This window comes from Lemur catta, chromosome 6 (assembly GCF_020740605.2).
Source record: "Lemur catta isolate mLemCat1 chromosome 6, mLemCat1.pri, whole genome shotgun sequence".
Lineage (NCBI taxonomy): Eukaryota > Metazoa > Chordata > Mammalia > Primates > Lemuridae > Lemur > Lemur catta.
Window position 1 is genome coordinate 57,275,875 of NC_059133.1, and position 17,617 is coordinate 57,293,491.

Here is a 17,617-nt window from a genome sequence, read left to right on the forward strand (position 1 = left end):
AGACGGGGTCTCACTCTTGCTCAGGCTGGTCTCAAACTCCTGAGCTCAAGACGATCCTCCTGCCTGAGCCTCCCAGAGTGCTAGGATTGCAGGTGTGAGCCACCATGCCCGGCCAAAGCCAGTTCTTGCTATAGGCAACAGAGCAAGACCCCATCTTCTACAAAAAATTTTATTTATTTATTTTTTATTTTTTTATTATATATAAAAAAAAATTGGAATGCTTCACGAATTTGTGTGTCATCCTTGTGCAGGGGCCATGCTAATCTTCTCTGTATCGTTCCAATTTTTAGTATATGTGCTGCTGAAGCGAGCACTACAAAAAATTTTAAAAATTAGCCAGGCGTGGTAAGACACGCCTTTAGTTTCAGCTAGTCAGGAGGCTGAGACAGAAGGATCACTTGAGCCCAGCAGTCTGAGGTTGCAGTGAGCTATGACACCACTGCCCTCTGGCCTGGGCAAGAGTGAGACCTTGTCTTAGACAAAAAAAATTTCTTTTGGTAAGCCCCATGTTGGATGCAAATTAGAGAAACATCCAGGAAAATAGTTTCCATTCATGGAACCATCAGTGGCTTACTCATGTCTGTTACATATAGCTAGATTAAATAACTTGGTCTAGTGAGCAAGGTCCTACACTGGAAGTCTTCAGGCATCAGAGAGCTTACAAATATTCACAGATGTCTAGCTGTTGAGGCACTAAGGGCTAGACTACCTCTGTTGTAGCCAAGCATAACATCTACCCAATATATTATCTGTTAAAACACTCTTTTGGGCTGGGCATGGTGGCTCATACCTGTAATCCGAGTACTTGGGGAGGCCGAGGCAGGAGGATTGCTTTGGGCTAGGAGTTTGAGACTAACCTGGGCAACATAGTAAGACCCCTATCTCTACAAAAAATTTAAAAAGTTAGCCAGGCATGGTGGCACATGCCTGTAGTCCTCGCTATTCAGGAGGCCGAGGTAGGAGGAGCACTTGAGCCCGGAAATTTGAGGTTGCAGTGAGCTACAATCACACCACTGCACTCTAGCCTGGGCAACAAAGTGAGACCCTGACTCCAAAACAAAACAAAAAAACACACTCTTTCGACTTAACCGCGTGGCCCCATTCCTCCTCATATTCTTTAGGTCTAATGGGCTACCCGTTTGAGCTTCTGGCTTTACAAGAGATACTGATATAAGACCCATGATGATCAAACTTTTTTCATTTTAAAAGACCCTTTTAATGAAAAACTTCATCAGGAGGGTCAATTACAAATTTATCAGTTAGGTAAAGGTTTCTATTAATACATAACAGGCTCCTTAACCATGCCTTAAACACAGAACAGAAAATTTAGCTATCTGGGTTTATTATAATTGGTTCCGATAGAATCAAAACATGTAAATATATCCCCCTTTAAAGTAAGTAGGCTGTGTAGACCAGAACTATAAATTTATCCTCATTTTAAAACTAGAAATGCACTACAGTTAGTATAATTAACAAATTGGCTATCAGCAAGTTTGTCATTCATATATCAAGCACTACATTGTACATTTAACAAACTTAATTTTATCAAATGTTTTTTAATTTTCTTAGACAATATGATACATACTGTGTAAGAAGCACACAATAGTTTTGCAGTACAATTTCAAAGTGTATACAAATTGGAATACAGAGGTTAAACACTGGTGTACTGATAGCATTTTTGAACTTTAAACTGTATACAAAATTTACAATTCAAATATGAGCCAATCTGAAAACTTTACTTCCAGCAATATAAAAATGATACTTTGCAATGCAAAAACATTTTTTACCAAACAAACTATATAAACATTTAAAATAATCATTAAAAACTCAACGTTAGAATTTATAAAGATTAGCTATAAAAATATATTGGCAGTCACTGTTCTTATAAAGGTACCATGCACTACATTACAAAATAGTCTCTAACATAAAATTGCCTTTATAACTATACTATTTTAGAATCTGATAAACCTCAGATTAAATTGATTATAAAATCTTCTTGGAAAAACTTTGGTATGCATCTTCAGAAAGTTTTTTAAAAAATAATATTTTAAGGGCCTGTAAACATTCCATTCTATTAAAGCACAACAGAATAAGTAATAGATATTCAACTGCATACAGAATATAGAATCAAAAAACAATTTATTATATATTTGTAGAAAATCACCATTACCAGAGTAACCAAAAAACAAACTATTTAAAAGTATCAAACTTTTAAACAGTTATCTTTCCATTCTAATAAAATATGTTACAAAAATCACCATATTCCATTCATGTACCTTAGATGCTTTTTAGGACAAGACCTCAAAAATAACCCAGTCTCAAAAACCCTCTCAAATCCAACAAACAAACTTTTAAAAACCCATTTAAAAGACTTGACAATAGAATAAGTGTATGTAATCAGAATAGTATTAATCAGAATACATAATTTATATATTTAGTAATGTGTTAGGTTTTCTTTTACATTTGTAATTTAGAATTTATTGGCAGAAATAAAATACACACACACACACACACACACACTGAAAAAGGTAAATTTCAGAAAAACAGTAAGAAATGCAAACCTATAGGGTAAACTGATTTACTTCTAAAAATCTAATTTACCAAATCTCATCTTTATCTGCCATTTTTGGACTGACAACTATTGTTACTTAGAAAATTCAAATTGCTGAAAGTTCATTTCTTGCTTCTTGAGTATGTTTCATTTTTACAAAGCTTCCAGTTATGCCCTTAGCTTTCTTGAGGTCACTTTCCACTTTTTCCTCTGTCACCAGATATCTTGCAAAGATATTTGAGTTGCAAAAGCCTAAATAAAAAGCTTCACTTTTGACCTTTTCCTTTATAAAACTCCACTAAAAAATCAAATATAATTTTTAGGCAAGTCCACAAAAATACTTTCTTTGTTAAGAATCAAACACTTTTATGGGAATAAAGATCCTTCAAAGTTTTTAACTCTTCTATTAGAGTCTTATTTTGATTTTCCAGGACCGCAACTCGATTTTCCAGGCATTTCACATATTCTTTCTTTTTTCTGCGACATTCTCGAGCGGCCTCTCTAAATATAAGCATTAAAAAAGCAATGTTAGAAAAAAACTTCACATTCTTTAATTGGTAAATGTACTTCAGTAATTTCCTCTGGTTATCTTTTCCCGCCCTCATTTTAAAATTTAAAGTATCATCTACATACAACAAATACATGTATCTTAAGTGTAGAATTCAGTCGGTTTTGGCAAATGCATATACTTATATAACCCACACCTCTATCAAAATATAGAACATTTCTACTGCCCCAGAAAGTTCTCTCATGCCTCTCCTGGTCAGTCTTCTTCTAAGCAACTATTGTTCTGATTTTTGTCACCATAGATTAGTTTTTTATTCTAGAACTTCATATACCAGTGTCATACAGTATGTACTCATGTCTGCTATTGTTTCACTCAGCATATTTTTGAGGGTCATACATGTTGCTGCGTGGTGGTTTTGTTCCTTTACATTTTGGGGCATATTCCATTGTATAAATGTAACTGTTTATGCACACAGTTTGGTACAATTTCATGTTTACAGGCCATTTTTCCTTCCATTAGGTCTCTTTTATATTAATTTACAGAAATAAATCTTTATATATATATCTACATATTCTGTAATTCTTTCTCTTTATATAGGTTGCAGATATTTTTTCCCAGTTAAGTTTGTTTATGGTATCTTTTGTCATACAGAACTATTGGGTCAAAGAATAGATACTGTAAAACTTCATATTTTCCTCAGTGATATATGTGAAGTACCCTTTTCCTTATATGTACCATGACAGTATTATCACTTTTTAATTTTTTCCATGTTACATCTCATTGTTAATTCATTTCCCTACTAGTGAGACTGAGCATCTTTTCCAAAGTTTATTGGTATTTTGGACCTGTTCTTCTATAAACTGCCTATTCAGACCCTTGCCCATTTTTCAACTAGGCTGTCTTTCTAGTAACTTCTAAGAATCTGGTTCATTATACATATCGATCCTTTATCTGTTTTTACATTCTTTTCTAATCTACCATTTGACTTCTGATATTTTTATGTCTTGTGCCATAAAATTTTTAAAAAACAATAAGAAGTGCTTTTTAGCCTTTTTTCTTGCCTTATATAAAAATGTCATGTACTGTATACATTTCTCTATAAATTTTATCTTAAGCTTGGTTTTTGGGTTTTTTTTGAGACAGAGTCTCGCTTTGATGCCCCAGCGAGAGTGCAGTAGCATCATCATAGCTCACAGCAACCTCAAACTCCTGGGCTCAAGTGATCCTCCTGCCTCAGCCTTTTGAATAGGTGGGACTACAGGTGCGCACCACCATGCCGGGCTTTTTTGTGTGTTTTTGGTAGAGGCGGGGTTCTTGCTTCGTTCAGGCCGGTCTCAAACTCCTGACCTCAAGCGATCCTCCTGCCTTGGCCTCCCAGAGTGCTAAGATTACAGGCATTAGCCACCATGTCTGGCCTATTTTAAGGGTTTTTATTGTTTCATTTTTCACAATTAAGTGTTTAATTTGTCTGCAATTTTTTAATATATCATATGAAATAAGGGTCCAACTTAATTTTCTTCTAGATGTGTAGTTAGTTGTGTCAGCATCATTAATTAAATAAGCCATCTTTTTACAAGTGTATTTCACTAGCATAAGAAGCTATTTCTTTTTCTTTTTCTTTTTTTTTTTGGAGACAGAGTCTCACTCTTTTGCCCTGGCTAGAGTGCCGTGGCGTCAGCCCAGCTCGCAGCAACCTTAAACTCCTGGGCTCAAGCAATCCTACTGCCTCAGCCTCCTGAGTAGCTGGGACTGCAGGCATGCACCACCATGCCTGGCTAATTTTTTCTATATATTTTTAGTTGTCCGGCTAATTTCTTTCTATTTTTAGTAGAGACGGGGGTCTCGCTCTTGCTCAGGCTGGTCTCGAACTCCTGAGCTCAAACAATCCTCCTGCCTTGGCCTTCCAGAGTGCTAGGATTACAGGCATGAGCCACCGCGCCCAGCCTATAAGAAGCTATTTATATGCTCTTTATCCTCTTTGCTAATGTTTCCTAATGTTACTGTCTGTCCTTTTGCTGATACCAAGATACTTGTTGCTGATTAAAATGGCTTTAGTGTATTTTTCAATGCCTAATATAAGACAAGTAACCTTTCTATTTCTGACCATTCTTGAATAATTATTTCTTCCATATAAACTTTCAGCTTATTTTGTCCAATTCCATAAAGATTTATATAGAGATTTTGGTTTGAGTTGTATCAAACTTATATGTGAAATATGAAAGAATAGGCATTTTATATTAACTCCATCTAAGAACATAGTACATTTTCTTTTCAGATATTATTTTAGTTCTCAAGATTTTTAAAAAATGTGGATCCTATGCCTTTCTTATTAAATTTACTCAAGTATTTTATGTTTTTGTCATTAATATGAATATAATATTACTTCTTCCTACTTTCAAGATGGTTGTTGATAGTTTTTTTGTGTGTCAACTTGATCAGGTTATGGGATGACCAGATAGCTGGTACAACATTTTCAGGTGTGTCTATGAAGGAGTTTCTGGAAAAGGTTAGTATTTGAATCAGGAGACTAAGTAAAGAAGATGGCATCATCCAATTTGTTGAGGGCTTGAATAGAAAAAAGCAGAGGAAAGGCAAATTCTCTCTCTCCTTGAGCTGGGAAATCTCTCTTTTCCTGCCCTGGACATGAGTGCTCCCAGTTCTCTGGCCTGTGGACTTTGGGACTTGCACCAGCAGGCCCCTGTGCCCCAACCCTGCCTACCTTTGGCCTTGGACTGAATAACACCCCTGGCTTTCCTGGTTCTCCAGCTGGCAGACAGCACATGCGATTTCTCAGCTTCCAGAATCTTGTGAGCAAACTCCCACAGTATATCTCCTCTTATCTATTTGATACCTACCTACCTATGTATATCCCATTGATTCTGTTTCTCTAGAGAACCTGCCAAAACACCTTACTAAATTTCCTTATACATTACCGTAGTTTTAAGAAATTTATTTTATTATGATATAGCAGACATAAAAAATTATATGTGGCATAGATGTAAGTTATTAAGTATAATAATAAAATGACATGTAAACCCAATACCCAACTTAGTAAGGGACATTATCCATACTGTAAACAGCCCTCTGTGCCACTCCCTGAGTCCACAACACTGCCTCTTGCCCAGAAGCAATTACTCGCTTCAATCCTTTATTTTTATAGTTATGTATGTGTATGACCCTAAATTGTATATCATTTTAGTTTGCTTATTTTTTAAAATTATAAAATATCATACTTTATGTATTCTGTTGCAACTTGCTTTTTTCACTCAACTTTTTCTAAGATTTATTCATGCTGAAGTAATCCATTCACTCAATCAGTTAAAATGAACACTATATATTATATAAATACAGCCACAACTTATGTACTTATTCTTTTTTTCCCCCATTCTTATGCTTAGGTTCAATATGTACCTTTTTTGTTATCAGTGGATCTTTAGGTAGTTTTCTGATTTTTGCTGCTATAAACATTTTTACGCATACTTTCTGCAAAAGTCTCTCTCAGAGAGTCACACACAGAGTGAAACAGCGTTTCCAGGCCAACTGTACGGGATAAGGCCTAATCAATCTCCAAAATGGTTGTACCAATTTATGCTCCCATAGCAGTACATGAGTTTCACTGTTCCAAATCCACACCAACTCCCGAATAGACTAAAATTTTTGCCAACTGGGGGCCAGGCATGGTGGCTCACACCTGTAATCCTAGTACTTTGGAAGGCTGAGGTGGGAGGATTGCTTGAGGCCAGAAGTTTGAGGTTGCAGTGAGCTAGGATGACACCACTGCACTCTAGTCCGGGCAACAGAATGAGACCTTGGGTGGGGGGCCGGATTTTTGCCAATTGGGTGGGTATAAATGGTATCTAGGTATGTGGTATTAATTTTAATTTCTTTGATTATTAGTAAAGGGTGACCAGGCTTTCATATGATTAACTAACTGCTTGTGTTTCTGAGAACTGCCTGTTTGTACATTTTGCCAATTTCTTTTTTTTCTGTTAGGTCATACTTTTCTTATTGATCCTTATGAAGTCCTTTATATTTTTTCAGAAAAATCTTTTGGTTAGGTGTGCTACAAGTATCTTTTCTAGGTTTAAAGCTTGTATTTTCACTCCTTTTATGTTATCTTCTGATGAGAAGTTATTCATTTTAGTGAAGCTATATATTCAGTAGTCTCTTCATTTTAATTTTTTTTGTGTGTATTGTCCCCTTTAAGAAATCTCTCCCTATACCTGAGGCTATGAGATTATATTTTTTTACCTGAAAGTTTTAAAATTTCACCTTCCCATTTAAGTTTTTAATCCATATGGAATGATTTTTGTGTATGGTATAAGGAAGAAATCCAGTATTTTTTAATATATAAATAACCAATTGTCCTCACACCCTCTGTGAGGTAGGAGAATTGCTTGAGCCCAGGAGTTGGAGGTTGCAGTGAGCTATGATGACACCACTGCACTCTACCCAGGGTGACAGAGCAAGACTCTGTCTCAAAAAACTAAAATAAAAAATAAATACATAAGCCAGTAATATATTTATTATCAAGCATTATGTACTGTACATAATTGCATGTGCTATCCTTTCATATAACTGGCAGTATAGTAGGTTTGTTTACACCAGCATCACCATGGATATGTAAGTAATGTGTTGCACCGTAACATTACAATGGGCATTTTTCAGCTCCATTAGAATCTTACGGGACCACTGTAGTATATGTGCTCCATCATTGACTGAAAGGTCATTATGTGGCGCCTAACTGTATGCAATTCCAGTTAACACCTGGTTATATTTTGAGATTTGTAAAAACATTACCCATTCTGGCAGTATGATTTTACTACCTACCTGTTTTTCATTAACCTTATTTCTCTTTTCAACTGGGGGTCATCTGTCTTAGTCGTCTGAGATGTCAGTGTCACAGAAGATGTCATCACCACAGTTTGTGGCAGAGAAGTAGCTGAAGGTGTGGTACGAATCTGGTATGTCTGCATATCTCCCGATGCAGCTGGATGGTCAAAAAAGAGTTAGTTGATAAGTATCTTTGAAAGGACTTTGGGACACTTCATACAGACAATGAAGCATACTTACTCTGTACTACCACTTGATTGCTGGGCACAAGTATCTGCTGTCCGTCAGAGGTCTGCGCGTACTGGAGAATAGTTGTACCTTGCTGAGTATTGCCTGAATTTGTCATGGTTAATGTCTGAAGTCCCTGTACTCCATCTGTGCCTGGATTGGCCAACTGTAAGGCTCCATTTGGGGCAATGGCAACTTTAACCAAAGAGAGAAAACAGCTATTGTAAGGCTATTCAATACACTCATTCGAAGAGGTGGCAAAAAACCCAAAAAGTCCATTTATGAAAACAGGTCTGAGTATAGTTCTACTGATAAATGTTGACTACTTTGGGTGAACTATATGTAAAGGAAATAAAATGGCATTTATTTATAGAAAATAAGTCTTTTTCATACTTTGTTTCTCAGTTCCGCTTTCTAGTGGGTACCACTGTGAAATGTATTACATGTTATTTACTTAAGTGATATTTAAGAAATGTAATCTGTTTCATTCACTTCCTAGTGAAAATCACCACTTAAGTCATCTGAAAGCCACTGAATAGCTCACATTACTTAGCTCCTCACAAACACTTTTCACTGAATTATATTTGTGTTAATGCTTTCTACTCAGCCCTTAAATGAAATGCCCACAGGATGTGACCAAATAGAAAGCATTTTAGCATCATACAGTTCCCATATAATAAATCCTCTTCAGAATCGAATGCTTCATTTCTGTATCCTCTTTTCAGATTATAATTATGTAACCTTTTTTTTCCTTTTACTCTTTGGCTACCAGTAAGCCAAAATACATGTCTGTGTGTGTTTTAATTGAATATAATTTTTCTCATGAGTTTGTAATTATCCCTCCCGAACTGCTACACACAAATATTCTCACAGATTTAATTTATATGACTTTAAAAAAATACTCATTAAAAATTTTTAGATGCAGAGATTTTTTTCTGAAGTTAAATTAGCAATTAGTTTCAATCTTCTTCCTGCAACACACACATATACATACACTTACTTACATAAGTATAAATATAAAAAATAAAAAGTAAAAGTCCTGGCTGGGCATTGTGGCTCCCAGCACTTTGGGAGGCTGAGGTGGGAGGACTGCTTGAGGCCAGTTCAAGACTAGCCTGGGCAACACAGTGAGACCCTCTCTCTAAAAAAAATTTTTTTAAATTAGCCCAAGTGTGGTCCTAGCTAGTAGGAGGCTGAGGTAGGATGACTGCCTGAGCCTAGGACTTCTAGGCTGCAGTGAGCCATAATTGCACCACTGAACTCCAGCCTGGGTGACAGCGTAAGACTCTGTCTCTTTTTTTTTTTTGAGACAGAGTCTCGCTGTGTTGCCCGGGCTAGAGTGAGTGCCATGGCGTCAGCCTAGCACACAGCAACCTCAAACTCCTGGGCTTAAGCGATCCTACTGCATCAGCCTCCCCAGTAGCTGGGACTACAGGCATGTGCCACCATGCCCGGCTAATTTTTTCTATATATATATTTTAGTTGGCCAGATAATTTCTTTCTATTTTTAGTAGAGACGGGGTCTCGCTCTTGCTCAGGCTGGTCTCAAACTCCTGATCTCGAGCAATCCACCCGCCTCGGCCTCCCAGAGTGCAGGATTACAGGCGTGAGCCACCGTGCCCGGCCTGAGACTCTGTCTCTTAAAAAAAAGAAAAACGTAAAAGTAAAAGTCACTATCTATCCCTGTTTATTTCATGGATAATCTCCACCCCTATATCCTAAGATAATAATTATTTTTGGTGCATATCTTTTCCTATAATCCTACAATCTGATAAAGTAATATATATCAAAATATGTATATCTGTAGATGTATATGATAACTATATATGATAATACATAATTACTTTCATTTTGTAACATATCTTCCTGTTTGTTTAACATGTGCATTAACCTGGTTCCATTTATTCTAAAGCTGTGCTGTCTAATACAGTAGCGATTAGCCCCATGTGTCTATTTAAATTATATAAAATTAAACAAAATATAAAAAATTCAGGCCAGGCACAGTGGGTCATTCCTATAATCCCAGCACTTTGGGAGGCCGAGGCAGGAGGATTACTTGAGAACCGGAGTTCAAGACCAGCCTGAGCCACATACCAAGACTGGGGTATGTGGCTCCACAAAAAATTAAAAAATTAGCCAGGCATGGGGTCACACTCCTGCAACCTCAGCTACTAGGGAGGCTGAGGCAGGAGGATCGCTTGAGTCCAGGAGTTTGAGGAGGTCGCAGTGAGCTGTGATCACGCCACTGCATGCTAGTCTATACAACAGAGCAAGACTGTCTCCAAAAATCAAACAAAGAAAAGAAAACACTGGGAAAATCTCACAGACAGAAAAGTCTTTATAGCGGCGAGCCCCCTCCTCCCTGGCCTGTCTCCACAAACAAACAAAAAAAAAGACTTTATAAATATTAACTCCAAATCCAAAAACCATCAAAGAAAAGAAGTTTGGAAAAAAATATGTATAGGCATATGTGTATGCGTCTCTGTTGTACATTTATTCAATTTTATTGTATGTTTCAAAATTTTCATAAAAATGTTGAAATTAAAACTAGAAACTGAACTTGAAAATATAAAGAGGATTAATTCATTACCTTGTTAGTTTTGTTGAGCATCATTTTAATAAACCAATAGAGCTCATGTACTAAATTATTAAGAAAAAGATGTAAGTGTTAAGACAACTGTAAGTTACTCATCTATCGACTGCTCTTGCACATTAGTGGGAGTACATACACTTCTGTTTGTAGTAGGTATTTCATTTTCTGTCACTCTGTCTTGTGACTATAAGCTTTCCTCTCAAAAGGCAAGGACCACATTTGCTTCCTTTATAACTTTAGCCCCCAGATGGAATTCCATACACCAATAGATGCTCACTTTGTCCTAGATATTGACCAATCTTTATAATGATACTTTCAGATTCAGAGATTTAATGATTTATTAAGGTTGATCAGTCCCTGATTATTTATGGTGGGCATGCTATAAATTACATTGCACAGCCATCTGAATCCTCTTTCTGAGTCAAACTTCCTTAACCTCAAACTGAAAATTCAACATTCATGTTTTACCTTTCATTATGTAACTAATCCAAATAGTAATTTCCTCTAGAATTAAGGTCATGGATATATAATTGGCTAGTGTCCAAAAGAGAAGTTTGTAAGACACAGTGTAGTTTGGGGTAAAATTATGTCTCTAGATTCAGACAAGCCTAATTTTGAATCCTGGCTCCATCACTTACAAGCTGTCTAACTTCAGGAACATTATCTAATTCACTAAACCTTAGTTCCCTCATAAATTGATAACTGCCTATCTCACAAAGTTGTTGTAAAGAGTAAATGAGATAATGTACTATTCCTGGCTCAAAATATTATCCTTTAATAATCACCACTGTTAAAGTATGACAGTCTTTCTACACACCACTTTCCATGGAAAAGTCAGTTTTCGCGTGTCTATCACGTGGAAACTGATTCTTATACATACTGTACTGTCCACTGCTAGTCTGATAGATGGGAGTCGGAACGGACATAGAAGTGACGGCAGAGACTCCAGGGTTTTCTCCGTCTCCTTTTCTCCCCCGTGTATCTTCAGAAGATAGGTCTTTAAAAATTTTTCTGTAAAAAAAAGAACTCTATTAATGTTGGTAATGTGCATGACTTTACAAAAAAAAATTGCTAACCCTTTTTCAATCTTAAATTAAAATTACAATAATCTACTAGACACCTAAACTATTGTGTCAAGGAATCCTTTTACTTAGCATATTATTAATATAATGATGTGCTCCAGGCTGGTTACATTTTAGTTTTTAACTACCTGAAAAGACACAGTAATATACTCAGAGTGCCTAGAAAGGCACTTGTAGAGGTATAAAATACAGAAGATAAAACACTTACCAGAAATCAATAGATGCTAATATTTTGCCATATTTGCTTCAGGTATCTTTAATAGGAATCAAGTTACAGATACACTAAAATGTCACCACCAATCCTTCCTCTTCACTTCTCCCCCAAAGAGTAACCTTATCCAAGCTGTTATATATCATACCATTCCCATATATATTACTTTATTTTTATTACATAGCAGTCAATGACATTATTTGCCATTACTTTTTTTTTTTTTTTTTAAGAGGCAGGGTCCCACACTGGCCTGATCATAGCTCACTGTAACCTAGAACTCCTGGGCTCGTTATCCTCCTAGGTTTGGGCCACCACACCTGGCTAATTTTTTTCATTTTTTTGTAGAGACAGGGTCTCACTATATTACCCAGGCTGGTCTCAAATTCCTGGCTTCAAGTTATCCTCCTGCTTTAGCCTCCCGAAGTGCTGGGATTACAGGCATGGGCCACTGTGCCTGGCTCTACTTGCTATTGTTTTGTATTCTTTCTCATCCTCCCAACTCAACTTTGGAGAGTGTTAGAGCATGGTCTTTTTACTTCTTTCTCTTTTCTATAGTATCTACATTCTTTTCCTGGTGCTCTCATGTGTCTCATGGACTTGAACACTTAGTGTATGCTGATGACCCTCCAAATGGTTCTTCTCCCTCTCTCTGAACTTATGTATCCAATTTTGTATTGCACACCTCCATTCAATAGGTACCTCAGACTTAACACATCCAAAATCTAATGTTAGGCCAGGTGCGGTGGCTCACGCCTGTAATCCTAGCACTCTGGGAGGCGGAGGTGGGAGGATCACTCGAGGTCAGGAGTTCGAGACCAGCTCTGAGCAAGAGCGAGACCTCGTCTCTACTAAAAATAGAAGAAATGATCTGGACAGCTAAAATTATAAAAAAAAAAAAAAAAAAACCCACAAAATCTAATGTTAGATATCCTTCCATACGTGGCAGTCTTTCTTCCCCATTTCAGTAAATATCAACTCCATTCTTCTAGTTACTTAAACCAAAATTTTTGGAGTCATTCTTTCTCCTTTCCATAACCCATATATATACAATTCATAAGCAAATCCTTATCTCTATCTTAAAAGCATATCCAGAATTTTACCCTCCCTCATCACCTCCGATACTGCCACTCCAGTCCATGTACCACCATCTCTTGACTGGATGGTCACAATTGCCTGTACTGGTCTCCTTTGGTCTACCCTTCCCTTGTTATGGTCTATTCTCCACATAGCAAGTGGTCATCTTTTCAAAATGTCAGATCAAGTCACTCATCTGTAGTGGCTCGCTATCCCACTCAGATTAAATGCAATGCCCTACAAGGCAATAACCTGTCCCCCATGACCTACCCAACCTCATCTCCAAACACTTCCCCACTTTCTCTCTCTGTTTTGCTGCAGGATGATCAATTTTACGGATTATTTTCAGAGAACCAACTTTCATTTATATTGATTAGTTTTCTCTTTTCAATTTCATGAATTTCTGCTCTTTATATTTCCTTTCTTCTACTCGCTTTCAGCTCTTTCTTCTCCCTGGTTTCTTAAAGTATAAGCTTAAATTATTGATTTGAGTCCTTTCTTCCTTTCTAATATAAGCATTTAATGCTATAAATTTTCTTCTAATTGATATTTCCCACTGACTTACATCCCACAAATTTTGACATTTTGTATTTTCATACTCATCAGCTCAAAATATTTTCTTTTTTTTGAGACAGAGTCTTGCTCTGTTGCCTGGGCTAGAGTGCCGTGGCGTCAGCCTAGCTCACAGCAACCTCAAACTCCTGGGTTCAAGCAATCCTCCTGCCTCAGCCTCCTGAGTAGCTGGGACTACAGGCATGTGCCACCATGCCTGGCTAATTTTTTCTACATATTTTTAGCTGTCCAGATCATTTCTTTCTATTTTTAGTAGAGACAGGGTCTCACTCTTGCTCAGGCTGGTCTCGAATCAAAATATTTTCTAATTTCCCTTAAGACTTCCTGTTTGGTCTATGAATTATTTCTTTTTTTTTTTTTTTTTTTTGAGACAGAGTCTCACTCTGTTGCCCAGGCTAGAGTGAGTGCCGTGGCATCAGCCTAGCTCACAGCAACCTCAAACTCCTGGGCTCAAGCGATCCTCCTGCCTCACCCTCCCAAGTAGCTGGGACTACAGGCATGTGCCACCATGCCCGGCTAATTTTTTTTTCTATATATATTTTTAGTTGGCCAGATAATTTCTTTCTATTTTTAGTAGAGACGGGGTCTCGCTCTTGCTCAGGCTGGTCTCAAACTCCTGACCTCGAGTGATCCACCCGCCTCGGCCTCCCAGAGTGCTAGGATTACAGGCATGAGCCACCATACCAACACCTCTTTATTACCCCTTCCCACCACCCTTACCAACCTCTAGTAGCCGCCATTCTATTTACTACCTCCATGAGATCAATTTTTTTTAGGTCCCATATATGAGTGTGAAAATGTAATATTTGTCTTTCTGTGCCTGGTTTATGTCACTTAAAATAACATCCTCCAGTTCCATCCATGTTTCTGCAAATGACATTTCCTTCTTTATCGTGACTAAATAATATTCCATTGCGTACATACATCTTTTTCCATTCGTCCCTTGATAAACACTTAAGCTGATTCCACATTTTAGCCATTGCGAATAATGCTGCAATAAACACAGAAGTGCAAATATCCTCTGGTTACATTTTGTGTCTTTGCCTCAGCCAAGCGAGGTTTAGAGGCATGCCCTTCCCCTCTACAATGCTCACCGTGTCTGTGTCCATTAGTTGTGAGTTTACCCCCCCAACCCCCTAATCACTAGAGAATATTACTACTGTGTGAGCACGATAGTGTTGATCAGTTAGTGCCAATTTGACTAAGCCATGTTTTAATATAATTATAGATATTGGTTGATATACCATTTTACTATTTGATTTCTGTCTTTTTTCATTCTTCTGTGTCCCTTCACCTGCTTTATTTGGGGTTATTTCAAGATTTCTCAGAATTTCATTTCAATTCATCTATTGTGTATTTTACTAAATCTCTTTGTGCAATTTTTTTAATAGTTGTGCTAGGGGTGTATAGATACCTAGCTTTTCACAGTCTACTTATAATTAATATTTTACCACTGTGATAGAATGTAGAAAGGTAAGGAATGAGAGTTTATATCTTCCCAACCAACACGTGGACAGTGTTTGTCCACATCCCTGCCAACATTCGTTATCGCTAGTCTTTTTGATGATGGCCATCCTTATGCGTGTCAGGCGATTATCTCACAGAGGTTTTAATTTGAATTTCCCTAGTAATTAGTGATGCTGACTACCCTTTCATATACTTGTTGGCTATTTTTATGTCTTCTTTGGAGAAATTGGTGAGGAAAACCCCCATCTATTACTTAGCACAGCAGTCACCTGAGACCCCCACCCCTCACGGAAGACCCGCATCAGCATAATACTAACCTAACATCTGGCCCATCAACTAATCTATTACCTGGCGCATCAGCATAACACTAAACCTATTATCTGGTGCATCAACATAATACTAACCTATTACCTGACACATCAACTAACCTACTGCATGGCAGACATTAGTCACCTTGGATAGCCCCCAACTTAATAAAAGTGGGAAAAATTGGGTAGACAGCGCTCAGAATTTGGTGGCGAGACCCCTCTGAGCCCGCCGGCGAATAAACCTTGATTCTCCGACTCTCCATGTGCTGCTCGGTTTGTCCTCGGGACCACTCGCTGTAACACTCGCTGTAACATTTTGGTTCCCTGACCAGGAAAACCAACCAGGAAAACTGACCACGCTGGCCCCTTGAAGCCACCAGTTTGGGGACAGGCATAGCGACTGGCGGGACCTCAGCGACAGAAGCGAACCGGCGCCAACTGCCATTTTGCGGAATAGCTTCACTCCTCGGGAGCTCCTGCCGGCTGCGGGGTCCCGAACTCGCCCAGACACGCCGGAGAGGACAAGTCAAATCAGGTCTGGAGGCATCGGACCAGGTAAGGTCCTGGGACCCCTCCGAGTCAGGCCCGTCAGAAGACGGAAGAGGAGCTTGATCACCTCCTGAGTGCAGGGAATTCCCAGGGTGGCAATGTGTGACCTCTGCCTGTCTGAGTGAGTGAGTGAAGAGTGACTGTTTGTGGTTCCACAGCTACGGAACCTGAGTGGGTCCTCACCTGCGGTTCTGTGGCGGCGTCATACGGCATAACGGTGATTCACTCCCCTAAAAGGAGCGACCAGGCCCGGGGTTTATACGAGCACACCTTAGCCAAGACGCTCCTAAGCTCCCAAGAGGGACACATCCAGGCGGACACCTGAGAGACACCCTCTGCCCCCATTTGTCTGTTAAGCTGCGACACCATTCAGAGGTCTAGGATGGGTAGTGTAGAATCTAAGCCTACAGTCCTTAATGGCATGTTAAAGAACTTTAAGAAGGGTTTCACGGGAGATTACGGAGTCACACTGAGTCCCAGTGACTTAGGGCCCTCTGTGAACACGAATGGCCCACATTCAGGGTTGAATGGCCTGCAACAGGAACCCTAGACCTCCCCACCGTGCGAGCAGTTTGGAAAATTGTGACCAGGACTCCCAAACACCCCGACCAATTCCCTTACATAGATTCATGGCTAGAGATTGCTCAGACCCTGCCCCCTTGGGTCCAGTTCTGTGCTAATAAGGGACAGAGCAGGATTTTTGTGGTCCAAAGGACCAGAGACTCGAAACTGTCCAAACCCATCTATCAGGAAGCTCCTGAAGAGGATCCACCACCACCGCCCTACAACCCTACTGCGACAACTCCTGAAGTGCCCCGGAATCCACCAGACATCCCACCACCATCAGTGTCCCTGCCACCAGTTCCAGACCAACCAGGTGCCGACACTCCCATCACCTGCCGGCTACGGTCAGCTCAGGCCCCGATTTCAGGCTTCCAGATGCCCCTGCATGAGGTACAAGGTCCAATGCAGGTTACAGATGATGGGTCCATTCAGCCAGGGCAGCCAGTCCTGTACTACCAGCCCTTCTCCACCACTGACCTTCTGAACTGGAAGCACCACACCCTGCCTTACTCAGAAAAACCTCAGGCCCTCATTGACCTCCTAGAATCCATCTTTCAGACCCACCGTCCCGCTTGGGAAGACTGCCACCAGCTCCTTCTGACCATTTTTAACACAGAAGAATGATGCCGGATTGTAGCTGGGACCCGGAGGTGGCTCCAGGACCAGGCTCCAGCAGGGACCTTGGACATGGAGCAGTGGGCACAGACAGCAGCACCCAAGACCAACCCGGATTGGGATTTCAACTCCCCGAGTGGACAAGAGGCACTCGGAAGGTATTGGGGTCCGGGAGGGAGCCAGAAAACCAACCAACACGAACAAAGTCGCTCTGATCACCCAGAAGCCAGACAAATCACCGAGCGAATTCTACGAGCGCCTTTGTGAGGCCCACCGAGTCTATACGCTCTTGGACCCAGAGGCGGCGGAAAATCAGTGGATGGCGAATGCTGCATTTGTTGGGCAGGGCAGTCCTATGCTGACATCCGACAGAAACTCCAGAAACTTGAGGGGTTTGCAGGAATGAACATCACGCAGCTGATGGAAGTGGCCCAGGTCTACGTTAATCGAGACCGGATCGC

The 17,617-nt window shown here is 39.3% G+C and overlaps 1 protein-coding gene and 1 non-coding gene across 4 annotated transcripts in view; both read right to left on the reverse strand.

The window, feature by feature from the left end:
- Positions 1-206: 206 nt before the first annotated feature.
- LOC123640823 lies at positions 207-314 on the reverse strand. Its single transcript, XR_006736067.1, has one exon. It is a non-coding gene; the product is annotated as a U6 spliceosomal RNA (small nuclear RNA).
- Positions 315-1,543: 1,229 nt separating this feature from the next.
- Positions 1,544-17,617, reverse strand: part of ATF1 (activating transcription factor 1) — a 51,335-nt gene continuing 35,261 nt past the window's right edge. For all 3 annotated transcript variants that reach the window (XM_045554929.1, XM_045554931.1, XM_045554930.1), the window contains 4 exons: positions 11,594-11,724; positions 8,133-8,315; positions 7,890-8,049; positions 1,544-3,052 (listed from right to left, as the gene is read on the reverse strand). In XM_045554929.1, the coding sequence (XP_045410885.1) occupies positions 2,908-3,052; positions 7,890-8,049; positions 8,133-8,315; positions 11,594-11,724 (619 nt within the window). In that variant the 3' untranslated portion in view covers positions 1,544-2,907. The remainder of the gene's footprint in view (positions 3,053-7,889; positions 8,050-8,132; positions 8,316-11,593; positions 11,725-17,617) is intronic.